At 34.1% G+C, this 18,377-nt stretch overlaps 3 protein-coding genes and 1 non-coding gene across 6 annotated transcripts; 3 read left to right on the plus strand and 1 right to left on the minus strand.

Annotated features, from left to right (window-relative positions):
- The first annotated feature begins 244 nt into the window (after positions 1-244).
- On the plus strand, positions 245-4,532 carry LOC106303513 (protein NLP7-like). Its single transcript, XM_013739776.1, has 5 exons — positions 245-794; positions 1,233-1,807; positions 2,202-2,249; positions 2,335-3,226; positions 3,304-4,532. The coding sequence occupies exons 1-5, from the start codon at positions 458-460 to the stop codon at positions 4,329-4,331; spliced, it is 2,880 nt and encodes a 959-aa protein (XP_013595230.1). The 5' UTR covers positions 245-457; the 3' UTR covers positions 4,332-4,532.
- A 267-nt stretch (positions 4,533-4,799) lies between these two features.
- Positions 4,800-4,870, minus strand: TRNAG-CCC. Its single transcript has one exon. It is a non-coding gene; the product is annotated as a tRNA-Gly (tRNA).
- A 709-nt stretch (positions 4,871-5,579) lies between these two features.
- LOC106303523 lies at positions 5,580-6,254 on the plus strand. Its single transcript, XM_013739785.1, has one exon. It carries the CDS (start codon positions 5,697-5,699, stop codon positions 5,949-5,951), a length of 255 nt encoding a protein of 84 aa, XP_013595239.1. The 5' UTR covers positions 5,580-5,696; the 3' UTR covers positions 5,952-6,254.
- A 1,005-nt stretch (positions 6,255-7,259) lies between these two features.
- LOC106303518 (trehalase-like) lies at positions 7,260-10,403 on the plus strand. 3 transcript variants are annotated; one of them, XM_013739779.1, is made up of 11 exons: positions 7,260-8,070; positions 8,212-8,331; positions 8,424-8,539; positions 8,625-8,725; positions 8,815-8,924; positions 9,005-9,077; positions 9,161-9,322; positions 9,406-9,493; positions 9,547-9,673; positions 9,757-9,970; positions 10,128-10,403. In XM_013739779.1, exons 1-11 carry the CDS (start codon positions 7,556-7,558, stop codon positions 10,209-10,211), a joined length of 1,710 nt encoding a protein of 569 aa, XP_013595233.1. In that variant the 5' UTR covers positions 7,260-7,555; the 3' UTR covers positions 10,212-10,403. The 3 variants fall into 3 exon arrangements, with proteins under 3 accessions (XP_013595233.1, XP_013595234.1, XP_013595235.1); XM_013739780.1 differs by having other exon boundaries at positions 9,574-9,673; positions 10,128-10,402; XM_013739781.1 differs by having other exon boundaries at positions 10,052-10,135.
- The last annotated feature ends 7,974 nt before the right edge of the window (positions 10,404-18,377 follow it).

The following is an 18,377-nucleotide window of genomic DNA, read 5'->3' on the forward strand; positions in this document are numbered from 1 at the left end:
ATCATCTTTTGTTGTCACAATAATTTAACTTGACCCTCCAGCTCTTGTGGTAAATAGTTCATAGTTGTGAGTATTGTTATTTGAATTGGGGGCCGTTCAAAATTCTTTAAATGGTAAAAAGTATGGATTCTGCCGTATATAAAAAAAATGTATAGGAAAAATAATTTTAGTGGATAAAATCTCGAGGAATATTAAAATTATATGTCGACAAGAATAATAATTTATTTAATATCAAGGTGGGGGAGACGAGACAGTTGTATTGTGAAGCAGAGAATCGGTTCCAATATATTATCCGAAATTATTTTGTATTTTGTTTGATTCTGCAGTATATTTTTTGGAATCACACTCTGCAAATCTGATCTTTCTTGTTATCTTTCTCTATCCCCTAATCTAAAAGATACTATCAACGAAGCGAACTTGCAGACGAAAAAACTTCCCCCGGGAATATTCCAGAAAAATGTGCGACCCCGATGATGATGATTCCGCCAGAAACGGCGTCACGCCTCCAGCGTCGTCAAGGAGGTCAAGGGAGCTTCTGATGGACGTGGATGACTTGGATCTCGACGGTTCATGGCCTCTCGATCAGATCCCTTACTTATCCTCCTCGAATCGCATGATTTCGCCGATTTTCGTCTCCTCCTCCTCCGAGCAGCCTTGCTCGCCTCTCTGGGCGTTCTCCGACGGTGGAGTTAACGGTAACCACGCAACTAACGGTGGATACGACGGCGAGAAGATTAGCTCCGCCTCCGGTGTTTCTTCTTTCCGTCTCGCCGATTATCCTCTCTTTCTCCCTTGTTAGTCTCGCCCAACTCTCTAAGCTTCCTCTTCTTCTCCGATGATATTTAGAATTTTGCTATCGTAGTGGAATGATTTAGACTTGAATTTGAAGTTCTTGCTTACGGATTGAACAGAGCTTTTGCTTGATTGATTGATTGATTGATTGATTGATTGATTGATTGATTGATTGATTGATTGATTGATTGATTGATTGATTGATTGATTGATTGATTGATTGATTGATTGATTGATTGATTGATTGATTGATTGATTGATTGATTGATTGATTGATTGATTGATTGATTGATTGATTGATTGATTGATTGATTTCGCGTTTGTCCTTTTTTTTTTTTTTTTTTTTGCAAATTCTCGAGTTTCTATTTTTGGTAATATGATAAATAAAGTTGCTAAAAATAGATTTGTACTTAAGTAGTAGGCTATGATGAATCTTGCAGACGCTTCTTCATCATCAATAGCTGAAACTACAACAGAGAAACACAACGGTTTCCAGTTTCCTTCTCCGTTGATGAGCTTAGTCCCGTCAGAGAACACAGACAACTACTGTGTGATCAAAGAGAGGATGACTCAGGCGCTTCGGTACTTCAAAGAATCAACCGAACAGCACGTCTTGGCTCAGGTCTGGGCTCCTGTGAGAAAGAATGGTCGTGATTTGCTGACGACTTTGGGTCAACCTTTTGTTCTTAATCCTAACGGTAACGGGCTTAATCAATACAGGATGATCTCTCTCACCTATATGTTTTCTGTGGATAGTGATTGTGACATTGAGCTCGGGCTCCCCGGTCGGGTTTTCCGTCAGAAGTTGCCTGAGTGGACGCCAAATGTTCAGTACTATTCCAGCAAAGAGTTCTCCCGGCTTGACCACGCCTTGCATTATAACGTGCGTGGAACACTGGCTTTGCCTGTGTTTAATCCCTCGGGTGAGTCATGCATTGGTGTCGTGGAACTTATCATGACCTCGGAGAAGATTCACTATGCACCCGAGGTGGACAAAGTTTGCAAAGCCCTTGAGGTTTGGTTATTTTTGCTCACTTCTGCTCATACTTCAGCCTTGCTCTGTTTAACCTTTTATTTGTGTGAGTTGACTTGAGGTTTAAGTTGCAATTCTTGCCTTGTTAGTTATATCGAGAAATAACGTCTGATAAATAGTTTCTGCACGTCTGCTAGCCTGCCATTTTGAAGCTTATTCTCTCCAAAGCATGGTTTATTCTTTGATGATATCATGATAATAACAAATTCATTTCATTTTGCTGGCTTCTATCTCAGTTATAGCTTCTTCAATATCTGTCACTGTGTTGTATCCATTCTGTTTTTGTGATTTGCTGCTGCTTTGAACTATTTTTTTGTACAGAGCTTTATATTCCTTTTTCCTCATTAATGATAAAAAGATTTGGTCATTTTGGCAGGCGGTGAATCTGAAAAGCTCAGAAATACTTGATCACCAAACAACTCAGGTTACATACAAGTATTATTTTGTGCTTTAGTCGGTACCATTTAGGCACTGGGTTCTCACTGTTTTCAGTAACTTTGTATTCACAGATATGCAATGAGAGTCGCCAGAACGCACTTGCGGAGATTCTGGAAGTGTTGACAGTCGTATGCGAGACCCATAACTTGCCTCTGGCTCAGACCTGGGTTCCATGCCAGCATGGGAGCGTTCTTGCCAATGGTGGGGGTCTAAAGAAAAACTGCACCAGTTTTGACGGTAGCTGCATGGGCCAAGTCTGCATGTCCACAACCGACATGGCCTGCTATGTCGTGGATGCTCATGTCTGGGGCTTTAGAGATGCCTGTCTTGAACACCATCTCCAGAAAGGACAGGGAGTTGCTGGACGTGCTTTTCTCAACGGCGGCTCGTGTTTCTGCCGAGACATCACCAAGTTCTGCAAAACGCAGTATCCACTGGTCCATTATGCGCTTATGTTCAAGTTAACCAGTTGTTTTGCAATTTCTCTCCAGAGTTCTTACACAGTCGACGACAGTTACATTCTTGAATTCTTTCTTCCCTCGACTATAACAGACGACCAAGAGCAAGATTCGCTGCTGGGGTCTCTTTTGGTGACAATGAAAGAACATTTTCAGAGCCTGAGGGTTGCATCTGGGGTTGACTTTGGTGAAGATGACGACAAATTGTCTTTCGAGATCATCCAAGCATTACCGGACAAGAAGGTTCGTTCAAAAATTGAATCCATTCGAGTTCCCTTTTCTGGTTTCAAGTCAAACGCGACAGAGAGGCTGCTGATTCCTCAGCCTGCGGCTCAGTCTTCAAATCCAGCAAACGAGAAAGTCAACGTGGCCACTGCTAATGGTGTGGTTAAGGAAAAGAAGAAAACAGAGAAAAAGCGTGGGAAGGCTGAGAAAACAATCAGTCTGGATGTACTTCAGCAATATTTCACCGGAAGTCTCAAAGACGCTGCAAAGAGCCTCGGAGGTAGTTTATATTCTACTTACCATTTCATGTTTTGGTTATAGATATTTTGACTAAACTCTGTATTGTTCTTGCCTCAGTTTGTCCGACAACAATGAAGCGAATTTGCAGACAACACGGCATCTCCCGGTGGCCATCAAGGAAGATCAAGAAAGTGAATCGCTCAATCACAAAGCTGAAACGCGTCATAGAATCTGTTCAAGGTACTGATGGAGGCCTCGACCTGACTTCAATGGCCGTTAGTTCCATCCCTTGGACGAACGGCCAAACAGGAGCACAGCCACTAAACTCACCCAGCGGTTCCAAACCACCAGAGCTACCAAACACCAGTCATTCACCTAACCACTGGTCAAGTGATCACAGTCCTCAAGAGCCAAATGGTTCGCCTGAGTTACCAAGCAATGGTCATAAGCGTTCACGAACGGGGGATGAGAGCGCTGGAACACCAACCTCTCACGGCTCATGTGACGGTAACCAATTAGATGAAACAAAGGTCCCGAACCAAGATCCGCTATTCACGGTCGGTGCATCCCCAGGACTCTGTTTTCCTCCATATTCTAGAGATCATGATGTATCCGCCGCATCATTTGCAATACCGAACAGACTTCTTGGTAACATAGACCATTTCAGAGGAATGCCCATCGAAGACGCTGGAAGTTCAAAGGATCTGAGAAACCTCTGCTCCTCTACACCATTCGACGATAAATTTCCGGAACCAAACTGGATGAACAATGATAACAACAACATGTACGCTCCTGCAAAGGAAGAGGCTGTTGCAAATACTACACGCGAACCATCAGGCTCAGAAATGAGAACGGTAACCATCAAAGCAAGCTACAAAGAAGACATAATACGGTTCAAGATATCATCTGGTTCGGGTATAATGGAACTGAAAGATGAAGTGGCGAAGAGGCTGAAACTTGACGCAGGTACGTTTGATATCAAGTATCTGGACGATGATAATGAATGGGTTTTGATAGCTTGTGATGCTGATCTTCAAGAATGTCTAGAGATCCCTAGATTGTCCCGTACTAGTGTAGTAAGGCTCTTGGTCCATGATGCAACAACGAACCTCGGGAGCTCCTGCGAGAGTACTGGAGAATTGTAACTTTTTTGTAAATAGTTCTTTTTGGAATATTTTTATTGTTTAGGGGTTGTTTGTTTTATTCTGTAATATTGTTCTTGGGTTGAAGAGGAACAAGGAAGAATGTTAATGGGGGACAAAAGTGTAAGAAAAACATTTGTTTGCAACTTGTAATTGTAAGTGGGAGAGTGAGGTTAGAAGTAAATTGTAGTTGTAAACTAACTCCAAGCATGTTTATTTTAGTTTTGAAATTGTAAACATGAATCACTTAAAAGCTCGAGTTAATAGGTTTTTGAGATGAAAATCGCGTTAATATAGTATGTAACTTAGTTTGATATCAATAGCATTATAGTCAAGATTCAAAACTTTTTATGTAAATCAAAACTAGAACCTATGCAACTTAGATTTAATCCAATTGCAGATTGTCTTAGAACTACTACTACATTGTTGAAAGGATAAATCCACTAATGAAAAACAAAAAATGCAAAAGTGTGCGCATCCAGGGAATCGAACCCTGGTCAGTACCGTGGGAGGGTACTATGATACCACTACACCAGATGCGCTTATTGTTAATTTACCAATATCAAAAACTAGTATTTATAATATTCAAAAATCTCTACCCCATCAAATGCGGGGATATATGCATGGGCTTTCGGGTACCCGCTGGCATTCGAATCGGGTTTTTCGGATTTCGGTTCTTTTTTATAACACCTCGTAGGTCCCATTCTAGTAAATTTACAAGTACGGGCCGGGTTCGGATATAACAGATCGGGTTTGGGTCGGTTTTGTATCACATCATAGAATCCATAAAGTAATCATATATCATTCGGATTCGGATTATATCGGATCGGTTCAGATATACCCGAAATAAAATCTAAAATTTAAAAGTAAAACATAAGAAATATATATTTATTTATATATAGTTAAGTATTTAAGATACTTATTTAAATTTTAAATACTTATTGTTAGATAACGTATCAAAATAAATATGAAATTGAATATTTGAAGTATATATTCATGTTTCATATAATTATATTGTATATTATTTTGGACATTGGGATCGATTTCTTCGGATATCTTTTTGAATTTTTCAGTTTTTTTCGGTTTTTTGGGTTACCCGTTCGGATTTGGTTAATAACACTTCGGTTTCGGATATGTTTTATACCACCTTGCAAGACCCATTCGAATATTTTTTACATTTCGGATCGGATACGGACAGAGTTTTCCGGTTCGGGTTCGGTTCGGATTTTGGGTTAGGGATATTATGCCCATGCCTACGGGGATACCTAGCCATTTCAGATCGCCAAAAATCAATCTCAATCAAAATCGACGACTTCCCTCGCCCCGTCCCCCCGATCTTCGTCTTCCCCTAATCGGATCGGTAAGGCCATGGACAAAACCACCAGCGTAATCAGCAGCGCCTCGATCAACTCCACCGTAACCTCAACGACTTCCATGGAGAAGATCAACCAGGCCGCGAGCTGCGTCAGCGCCTCCTTCATCTCCGCTTTCTTCGCCTCCCTCGAGCGCTGCGCCTGCGTCAACCTCTCCACCTCCCATGACGACGAAGACGACGACGGCGAGGAATCCTACCACCGTCCCCTTGCTCTCTCCGCCGCGCCTCATTCACACGACACCGTTTAAGCTCCGTTTTGATCTCTCTGGGTAATTGAAGATCCTCTCGTGTTTTTTTTTTTTTGCTTCGTGTGTGTGTGTCTCGCAGCTCCCCGGGTTGAATTCGTATGTCTGCATTGTGTGTAATGTAATGGCTTATGGAAAGCTCAGACCTTTTGGATTGTAAATGTCAGACGTTGGTTCTGTGTTGTTTCTTCTGTTATGATTCTGGAATGCTTTATCTATCTCTGTGTACCTGATGATCTTACTTGGGTTTGAATGAATACTTATGTTTGATGTTTTGATTTAAAAAAATGCTGTAAAGTTCCTTTATGTGATCTTTCAAGTTTTAGTGCCGGGACATGTTAGTGTTACGTTCAACTTGTTTAGTGCAACCGATGATCAAAGTTTTGACACTTGGATTATGTTATTTAAGAACTCTGCTTAGCACTAGTATGGCATTTTGGTGTGGGATTAACGCGTCAGTGTCGTGTTAATTTCAATTATCAAACATTCAAACTTTGTTTGCTTAGCTCGATTCCAAGGAGTCTTCCATATAGAGAAAATATTATTCAAACGTCTTTGTCCATGTTAAGAAAATGTATTATAGGGACCATATGATGTTTGAGTCACTCTCAAACCTTTTTCCCTTCACTCTCACTTGGTGATAGATTGTTTTGTTCGTTGGTTTTCTTGAATATAGATTCTTGAAGGTGCATCTCTTATTGCTGAAGAAGCAAATATGTTGGCTCAACATTTGCTTCTTCAGTAATAGGAGAAGCACTCTGTAAATTCTGTACATTTCTAGTTTCGATCTTTGTACGTAGAGAATATCTTGCAAGTCCCTCAAATGGTGTAACTACTCAGGCTCTATATGCCAATCTAATGAGAATGATTCCAGCAGGGAAGTTTTCACAGCATCTTTTTTTCTCCTATCACATCTTGCGTTTATGTTTCATTTCATTTCGTTCTTAATTATATCATTTTTGTTGTCAAAATGCATTTTGTATTGAGAATGTTGTTACAATGTTACATCATTCATTTATCAAATTGGAAAAGTTTAGTCTGTGGACGGTTTGGCATATGCTTCATCTAATTAAGAAAAAAGTAGCCTCCTATGATGTGTAAGCTTTAACTAAAAGCTAGATCTTTTTAATAAGTAAGGCCACCAACAACTTTTATTTCAGAGAGATTTGATAGACTAGGCGTGACTCCTTTTTCCCCAGTGAGATTTGATTCTTTGATATTATGGAAGTCACTTTCTAGTTTAAGAAATAGATTATTATTTTTTGGGATATGTATGTGTTGTAATTGACCTCTTTGGAAACTGGTGCTTTAATTAAGATCATAGTGATCCATCTGAGTCAACTAAATCTAATCGTTCTCATCCTTAAACAACAATTGATAGTGATCCATCTGAGTCAGCCATAGGGTTTGGTGACTCCTCTGGAAACCCTAGTCAAATTCAATCATTTAGCAATGTATTTACACAAACATAAGTGTAGTTAAATCTCTTCTTATCCTCCTCATCTCCTTACAAATCCTCCCTCTCTATTCCTCTCTTTGCTTCCTTCATAAACCCAAAACGTTTCATTCCTCTGTTCTTCTTCCTCGGTTTGTCTTTTGCTACTTCCATGGCAATCTCAGACACAGGTCCCGTGGTCCAGACGACCCCGTTCGTCACTTTCCTCCAGCGCGTGCAGCTAGAAGCGCACCGGTCCTACCCAAATGAAATAACCCCTGACCCCAAATTCTACATTGACCTATCTCTCAAGCTTCCTCACCATCTCTCCACCGTTGAGGCCGCCTTCAACGACCTCACGAGCGGATCACGTGACCTGCCAGTGCCAGTGAAGAAGCTTGAAAAGTTCGTCCATGAATACTTCGACGATGCGAAGGATCTGGTCCCTCATGAACCAGAGGATTTCGTCACAGATCCCTTCGAGTTCCTCCTCAACGTAGAGAACGATCAAGTCAGACAATGGGCACGTGAGGTGCACGGCCTGTGGAAAACACTATGCTACAGAGTCTCTGACTCCGTGAGAGAGTCTCCTGACCGGCACACGCTTCTACCGTTGCCGGAACCGGTTATCATTCCCGGTTCGAGATTCAAAGAAGTCTATTACTGGGATTCTTACTGGGTTATCAAGTCAGTGTTCATCAACTTATTCAAATCACAGATCAGATTATAGTTCTTTATTGTTTCTTCCACTCTTTTTTATATTACGTGTTGACTACGGAACAAGATTCACGTGTCTTGTCATGTTATATGTGCTTTTTGCACGTGCAGAGGACTTATGACGAGTAAAATGTTCACTACGGCCAAAGGTATAGTGACAAATCTGATGTCACTTGTGGAGACTTATGGTTACGCATTGAACGGAGCTAGAGCTTATTACACTAACCGAAGGTAACCAACCTTGATAATTTTCTCACACTAATATAAATGTTGATATGTAATAGAAAGTAAAATGTTACTTTTATATGTTAAATTGTTACAAGCCAACCACCTCTATTGAGCTCAATGGTCTATGAGATTTATAATGCAACCCAAGATGAAGAACTTGTGAGGAAAGCTATCCCTGTGCTTCTCAAAGAGTACGAGTTCTGGAACTCAGGTTAGTTTTTTCAGTTGAGTTATGTAATGATTTAGTATATTCTTAGATTAAACGTTGGATTATATTGTATCTTTTAATTTTGTAGGAAAACATAAGGTGGTTATTCGAAATGCTAGTGGCAATGATCACATGTTAAGCCGCTATTACGCCATGTGGAACATGCCTAGACCTGAATCCTATGTTTTCGTATGTTTCTTGTCTCATTGCCGCAAGTAAACTGTGTTTTTTTTACTGTGAAAGTATGTTTACTCTCTCTATCTCTCTATGTACCACAGGATCAAGAATCTGCTTCAGCGTTTTCGAATACGGTAGAGAAGCAACGGTTCCTTCGAGATATAGCCACGGCTGCTGAAACAGGATGTGATTTTAGCACACGATGGATGAGGTTACATTAATTATCGAAAACTGCGACTAAATAAGTTTATCTTACTGTCACGCTTAATTAATCTCAAATAATATATGCAGGGATCCTCCTAATTTCGCAACGATGGCTACAACATCAGTTGTTCCTGTTGATCTAAATGTTTTTCTTCTCAAGGTTTCTCTATTCTATTAATTATGGTTTAAAGATTTGTAGAGGCATATGATTGAGTCTAGAAATGATTATGTTTTGTACTGTAGATGGAACTCGATATAGCGTTCATGATGGATATTTGTGGAGATAAAAACGGCTCAGAGCGTTTTGTGAAAGCGTCAGAAGCGAGAGAGAAAGCGTTTGAAACTGTGTTTTGGAACGAAAAGGCAGGACAGTGGTTAGACTACTGGCTTTCCTCCGATGGTGACGTAAGTTACATAATATCTTTAGTTGCAATGTTTGATTTGTGATGTTATTAAAACATTAATGCGAGTGTGTTTGTTGTCTTCAGGAGCCCGAGACATGGAAAGCTGAGAACCAGAACACCAATGTTTTTGCTTCTAACTTTGCTCCAATCTGGATCAGTTCCTTTAATTCAGGTAATGCTATGTCTACATGACTACATGTATCTATTGTACTAATGTTTGTATAGGAACGTTTTATCTTTGTAACAATGTAGATGAAAATCTTGTCAAGAAAGTTGTGAAGGCTCTTAAAAACTCAGGGCTCATAGCTCCTGCTGGGATCTTAACCTCTTTGAAAAACTCAGGACAACAGTGGTAAATGAAACTTGAGTCTCAAGTATCCACTTTGAATCTTTTAAGTTACTTGAATGTTGACGTTTTGTTGCCATGTATGACAGGGATTATCCGAATGGATGGGCCCCGCAACAAGAGATAATTGTTACAGGGCTTGCGAGATCGGGTGTAAAGGAAGCTAAAGAGATAGCAGAGGAGATTGCAAGGAGATGGATCAGAAGCAGCTATAGTGTTTACAATACGAGTGGTAGTATTCATGAGAAGCTCAATGTTGCAGAGTTTGGTGAGTATGGTGGTGGAGGTGAATATAAGCCACAGGTAACACATTTTTTATTTGAGCTCTCTTCTTCAACTTTTTAAAGTTAGAGAGCTTTTCAGGGGTCTAAATTGTACAAACAGGAATATCAGGGTTAAATTGGATTGTGAGAGATATTTGTGGGGATGATTTTTTGAACTCTGCTGACAATCTTTGCAGACGGGCTTTGGGTGGTCAAACGGAGTTATATTAGCATTCTTGGAGGAGTTTGGATGGCACTCTGACATCAGCATTGAATCGTAGATTTACTACCTTTTTTATTAAACATTAATTGAAGATCTAATCCATTTTATTTTATCAAAAACTTTATAATAGTGGTAATTTTGATAATAGTTTCTTTGTTGTGGATCTTGGGGTTCTGTCATAATGTTTTGGAGTTCCAGATGTTTTATGATGACAAGTGAAGTTTAACAGATCTATTAACGTTTATTGCATACGTTTTAGTCTGTTCAGTCTATGAACCACTCATGACAATAATCGTCCTATATATTAATTGAGAAGTCACTTTAATGATTTATGCTGATATGTCGCTCGTAGAAAAGCTCTCCAATTAATTGTTATAATTTGATTGGTTGATTATTTTTTATTTTTTATTCATTTAATTAAAGTTTTTAAAAGAAAACTATTCATAGAATATCATAATCGAATCTATATTTCCAAACATACAATGAATCATCTTAAATATAGATGAATTAACATAATTTGTTTATAGAAATAATTAAATATCTAGATTACATTAAATAAATTGATAAGATACATATAAATACATATGATACTATATAAACAATTATAAAAACGGTTTTTATTATGTTTATATTAGTAATGAATAAAATAAATCATAGATTTTAGAAAATAAATTAATCTAAACTTAATAATATTAATTAAATTCACTCATTCACTATATATATAGTATAAAAATATGTCAAATGAATGCAAAACAGTCAAATATATAATTCTAAAAAAAAATCAATCATTTTCCAATGACAATGTGATATCATATATATAACTCATTTGAGTTTTATGTTAAACACTAAATATATAACCCATTTGAGTTTTATCTTAAATACTAGATTAAAAAAATGAGTGAAAAGTGTGATTTGAACAAATTACTAGAAAAATTGCTTAAACTACCATTTTCCTAATACATGTTTTTATGTTTACTTTAACCAAATTTATCCTTAGTTTTAAAGAGATAAATCCTACTATATATTAACTGATAAGCCACTTAATTGACTTTTGATTATGTGTCTTTAATGAGTTAAATTTTAAAAATAGTTATAATTTGATTGGTTGTTAACATTTATTAGTTATTATTTTAATCATATCTAAAAATAAAAAGGTAACTCTAAAACTAATTAATACAAATTACCAAATAACACAAATGATATTACAAATAATGATTTATGGTAATTGTAGAATTAGAGAAATAATATATACGTTTTATCAATTTCTTTATTTTTATCAATTAGTTATATATAATTAAATACTTTAGCATTTTTATAGAAATAAATTTAATGGTTATATATTATTATATAAAATAATTATATTTGTAGGTAAGAAATTATTTTAACCTTTATGTTTTTAAAACCCACACAAAACCGTTTACAAAAGATCTTTCATGATAAAAGCATCCGATCATTGTATTGGTCATATTGGAGTTACGCAAAAAAAAAAACACTCTTTTTTTTCCTCTAGAGAGCTAAAGTATTTTTGGTTTTTCGTGTGTTAAACTAAAATATAAAGTAATTCTACAACTAATTATCTGAATTAATTATAATATTCTTTTCTGTAAGAGAAAGATTTTTAATGATCAAGGTTTATGTTTTTGAACTATTTTAAATCTCACATATCTTCTGACAATATATACTGAAATTTTTTATTATCCAAATATTTGAAATTAAAAATTTTAAATTTTAAATTTTAAATTTTTAATTATTATTCAAAAATTATAACAGTGTAAAGATAATATATATTTCTTTATATAATATAACTATCCGCAAAATTGCGGAAAAACACCTAGATAATCTTTATCAAAATTAAATTAAACCACTCTTAATATCTTCTCTGCCTAAACCACTTGAATAGATTCTTTGAAAGATAGCCAATCTAACTTCTGTTTTGGTATCCTTCAAAAGTAAGTAAATAAATCAAATTTATTTTCTCCGACGTCATAATTTGACATTCACAATAAAATCTTGATAACAAATCAAAGAAAAGCCTTGAGCATATGAAACGTCATTTTAAAGCAAATTTTTTTGCTAAAAATCAAATCAAATGCTTTTTCACAGAAAAAAAAGTAATTTGATTTTGCTTAAAAATAGAAAATAAAGACTAAAAGGAAACATAAACCATCAACATGAAATTAAAAAGAAACAAAAAGATCATAACAAAAATTTAAAACTATAAAACTATACAAAACAAATTGAATTTTTAACAAACACATTAAAACTATACAAAAATACTGTGTAGAGTTTCGTATTTGCAAAACTCAAATTTGGTGCAGGGCGGGGCCGAACAAAAGAAGTTGTCCTCTTCTTTTTATACTAAAGTACCTTTTAAATTTTCTTTTAAAATCATCACAGTTCAGTAATCTAAGTAACTACACTGTATAGTTCCACAATTTGATTACAATATTTGATTTTGATGTTACACAAATGCTGTAATTCCTTGTAGATTGTTAAAAATAAGGATTAATGTGTATACTAAACTAACTTTTAATTCAAGAACCTTTTCTCAGTGTAACATTTACATTATTGGTCGAACACTGCATAAAAGAGAGAACATGATAGTATAAATTTATCAAAGATTATTAATTTGATCCACCCCCCCCAACATTTTATTGCGGCACGCAAAGCAACGGCTATGACAAAAAAAAGTCGGCTTGCGCAGCTAAAAGCCATGTCCACATACTAAGTCGAGAGCAATAAATTAAAGCAATTCACATCAAACTATGACTATAAAACTATAGAAGCTAACACTTAATTTGGTGTTATTTGAGTTGTTGGATTGAAATGGTGAGTGGGGGCTGAATTATTCATAGGTGCTTCTTAAATATGTGATCAATGACTATTGTGTGATCAAAAAGTGGATTATTAGTCAAATATAGTTGGCATACAAATATATATTTAGTCTATGATTTACGTTTAATTAGTAGTTATTTAGTCTAAGCTGGAAAAAGGTTTATAGAAGTTGGAAAAAGGTGATCATAAACAGAATCTTCGTTTGGATGAATCGGCTTGTACCAGACGAATCGCAATATAAAATTTGCAGCTTGTTTAATTAAGAAATAAACTCTTTTAAAACAAAATTAGCCCCTTTGTTATCTTTTACTTATCATCTATGATAGTCATTAAAGGTACGTTCAGCTTAGTGTTGGCATTACTTGTTACTAATTGAAACTAATAAAGAAAGTTATTAGCTCCCTTTTAAAAACCAACTAATATGCTAATAAAAATGTAACATCTCCAATGGTTGACTTCATTTTCATGTTCAAAAGTGTACTTTATTCAAAATGAAGCAAAAAATGAAGCACCTCTCTTCCAATGGTTTGTTTCATTTTTTTTGTAAAAAAAATATTTCAAGTATATTCCATGTCCACTTTATCATTAATTATTAACAACATCTTATATTTTCTCATATTTATTAATTTTACCCAAGTGTTTTGTTTTAATAATAATCTAACATAATTATTATTTAATATAAATCAAACATTATCATATTAAAATATTACTGCATAACATAAATAAATAAACACAGAACACCATATTTTGTACAAAAGACATCTTACATATATTTTTTCTTTAAATGATTAATAAAAATGTTTAGAAGTAAAATGTGATATTATTTATCTTCAATTATTTTTAAACGAATTAAAGTTGTTAAAATGAATATTCTCATGTTTTTCAATATAAATATCTAATTAGATGAATAGAATTGTCAAAAATTTAAAATTGATTGGATAATATTGACATATATAATTTATTTCGCTAAAAGATAGAAACAAACAAAAATTAAAGACCAATTTATAATTTAGAAAGTTGAGCTTCAAAAATGAACCAATGAACAGTATTGCTTCAAATTTGAAGTTATACTGTTCACTGCTTCATTTTGAAGTAAGAAATAAAGCACCATTGGAGCAAAATTTGCTTCAAAATGGAGCAAAAAGTGAAAAATGAAACATCATTGGAGATGGTCTTACTGTGGAAGCTATGTCCATCCAGGAAGCACTAAAGGCTACTTCCATGGCGGGTATGTCAAATATCAAGGTTATGTTGGACTCAATCGTGCTTGTCTCAGCCTTGCGGTCAGGGACGGTTCTGAGTGAAGTGGCGGGTCTTTTCTATTATACCGATCACCTCGTTTCTCTCTTTTCAACCATATCTATTGTTTTAGTTCTTCGTTCAACTACAAGATTTGATGGTCTAGCGAAAAATGCTCTAGCCACCCTGGGTTTGCAAAACTCTTTTTGAATTTTAAGTTATGAATGAAACAAACCTTTGACCAAAAAAAAGAAAGCCTAGGAGGATATATATGTCAACCAAGTTTTGAAAATGTTCATAAAAGTTCAATAAACCAAGCATATGATGCTATTTGTTAATCTTTATAATGCTAATTGCAACAATTCTTTGATTTTTTTTTAATTTTAAAGACATGAATATGTAATCTTTACTATTAAAAGAGAAGTACAAAAATAAAATACCCCTTAATTTTTCAACTTATTTACGATGGCATGCCACTAAAGTTATTAATTAACTTACCTTTTATGATTTTTTTGTCTTTTCTTCTTTAATTAATGTATTTCCAAAATCAAATTCTAACTAAAATTTTATGGCAACTATAATTAATAAACCTATAGTTTTTGTATTCTTTGTCTTTTACTATTATTTTATATATGTGTGTTTGGAAATGATTAATTCCATATATAAATTTCATAATTAAATACATACATTATACGGTAACTATTTTACTAATTCGAAAAATACATAATATATAGTATATACAACAATTTTACTATACATTATCATAAATTTTTGATCCATAAATAGTATATACAAAACATTATTATATATTATCATAAAATTTTGATTCATAAAAAAATAAAAATACATTTGTTCGGATATACAGGTCATATTCTAAAAATATTGATCATACAATTGATGGTTTACAAGATAAAATAAAATTACTCAATATAAACAATAAAATTATTGTGTTTCGAAATGCCATATTAAACAGTTATTTGAATTGATAAATTTTAAAATATATATTATAACTAATACAAATAAAAATTATTTATAAAAAATAAAAATAAACGCGCGCGGGTCAAGCTCTAGTTTGATATTAAAGGTTAATCTGTACTGTGAATTAATATATGATAATAGTTACAATATTTTTCTTTTTTAATCTTTCCCAAAATTAGCAATAATAGGTTTTAAAAAATTATTTCTAAAACGTGATTTCGTGATAATATGTCGGTCGTTCTACAAAAAAAGGATAATTTAGACGGCCGAATAAACTTTGAATCGGGAACACAAGTGGCTCTAAACTTACAATAATCGAACTTAAAAATACATATAGGGCGGAAAATAATGGTTTCTAGTTTAGATTGTGAGAAGGGATGATGCACAGAGAGAATCTTCCGTCCAACTAGGGATTGGTTTACTACTGGTCAAAATTCATTTTGTTTCCTAAAACCCCATGTGCACTTTCTCATTAGTCAAACCTAAAAATATTTTAACTTTGGAATAAAAACTATTCATTTATTTGATATCGTGATGAAATGCCCGCTCCATTTAATTGCTTCGTTTCGTTTAGCATGGCTGCATTGTTTCAAACATATATTTTCTTGTATTTTATAATGTAAAAACCTTTTCTATTATTACATTCATAGGTGAGATACGGATGATCTGTGAACGTAGGAGCTGGACAATGAGTACCATTAGCCATTAGGTGTTGAACATTTGCATTCTAGCTGTTTCGCTTCCTCTCGGTCTAGTTATGAGACTCTTAATGCAAGATTTTATGATTAACAAAACAAATTATCATAATTTTTTATATATCATATCATAATAACACATGTAAGTGTGAAGAATAGTACGTAACATCTATTCTCCTTTATGAATATTGGATATATATCGGAACTATATATGAAGTAGATTTCTTGATTTTATTAATTTTGACTATTTAATTAATCAATTTATATCGTGTCAGCTTTGTGTTATATGATTGTTTTATGTAACCACAAATTGTCCCATGACACCTTTTCGCTTGATAAGGAAGACGCCATTCCATCCGCTATGATGAGGAACTTTACCTTTTTTGTAATTATAACAAAGAAGAAGCGCATAAGCCAGAAAAGAATATTCATCATAGAAAACAATAGAAGATGTAATTTTATATTCGGTAGAATATGTCATACTGATAACTAATTAGATAACTACGCATATTACATATCAACTCCATTCTAAAAGAGGTGTTTTGGGAGCAAAATTGAAGGTGACAATAGCATTCTCAAACCAAATTTCTGGCAATAAAATTCAATGATGATTTAATGTAATATGTTCTGTAAACATAGTGATATATATCGTAAAATTTTATGATATATTTTTGTCATGTAATATTAGTTTTGGTTTAGAAGGTTATTATGAATACTAGATTTCACAATTTTTTAAAAAAATTATTTGATGTATGTAAATAATCAAACTGAAGAAAATAAAATTTTGTTTTCAAGTATCATTTTATGGAAAGTATGGTTAGTAAATTTATGAACAGCATAAATTTTTTACATTTAGAACCAAGGTTGGCAAAAAAAATCGAAGTTTAATTTTGATATCGAAGCAAAGTGTCTTACATAAAGTCAACCAAAAATAGAGCACTCGATGACACTACGAGATCAAAAGATATACTCTCAACACATTGTCACAAAGAAAAAGTGGGTCGAAGATAGTACTGGTTGATGGTAAGAGTTCAAACTCACTGTCGGATGAGCTAGTTCAATCGAGCTACTAAACATGTCAATGAGCTGGAATCTGGTCCTCAATAACAACAAGGACAATACAAAAATGGATAAAGAAGGAGAAGCTTTGCAACCATTATTATCTATTTGTCGTTTGTTGCTATGTTTTGTATGAAAATGAGCATAATAAGTAAGCGTGGTTTTTGCATGAATCTATGTTAGAGAAAACAAAAGAGCAATGAATACAAAACATATTAGCCGGATAAAGTTTACATGGTTTTGAATGCAATGGTTGTAAGTGATCCAAATGGTCAGCACAAGAAAAATAAATGGGATTATATATAAAAGACATGTGATACAATTATAGAGTTTAATGCAATATGAAAGTGAAGGAAATGTATTCACTCGATTGATTCCTTTACGATTTAATAAAAATATGGTTTATTTATTTTTCAATATTTAAAGGACTAAGAGAAAACTGTGGATGGGCATGGACTGACTCCAGGGAAAACTCCAGCTTATGGGAGCAAATAATTAAAGGAGGAGAATATATCGCTACAACAGGAGGTTGAAGCTATATCTTAGACAATGGAACGTGTGTTACAAATATCAATTTGCCAACATTTTGGTATCGGCTGCAAGGACCTGGTATTGATAGTAGAAAACCAAATTAAGATGTGTGACCAAGGTTTTGAACGAAGTTAAAATGAGGTTTTTGTTTTGAAGAGTAGATTTATTGATTTCTCTGTTGTTTATCATTTCCGTTCTGTAAACAAAACAACAGATTCATTAGCTAAGACATTAAAAGAATTGTACAAAAAAATGTATTTCATTGATTATTTTATTTTGATCTGATTTTTCAGAACACCCCAAACTTAATTAATAGATCATCATTTTGATGTTAAAAAAGAAGAAGAGGGTTGAGTAGAAAACAAATGCCAACATTTCCATCGTACATAGTTAAATTCTAACATAATATCGATAACAGTCATATTCAACATAATTTTATTTTTTTTAGAACATGCAGTTACACCCGTAAGCAGTGTTTTTAAAACCGGACCGGCTAGAGAACCGAAAATTTTTGGGTCATGGGTTATTATGGTTCGACCGGGTCTGATCCATGTTCGATCGGGTTTACTTAGATTAAACTAAATTTAATGATATTTCATAAATAATATGCATTTTTTTTAAAAATAGATCATATCAAATAAAATGTTTAAATAGTCATAATTTATAGAAAAACTTAAAAATAATAATTAAAATCTAAAATCAATATGAAAAGCACATTTAAACTTTATTCGCAGATCTTATCACTCTACATCTCCATCACCTTTTAAAAAAAATTATATACACATTAGGTAAAGTTATATTTTGAAATACAAATTTCAGAAACGAAAATGTATCAATTATTTAAAGTCTTCAAAACAAGTGATCATGAAATAAAATTTTAAAAAAGT

The sequence above is a fragment of the Brassica oleracea genome, chromosome C7 (genome assembly GCF_000695525.1).
Source record: "Brassica oleracea var. oleracea cultivar TO1000 chromosome C7, BOL, whole genome shotgun sequence".
In the NCBI taxonomy this organism is placed as follows: domain Eukaryota; kingdom Viridiplantae; phylum Streptophyta; class Magnoliopsida; order Brassicales; family Brassicaceae; genus Brassica; species Brassica oleracea.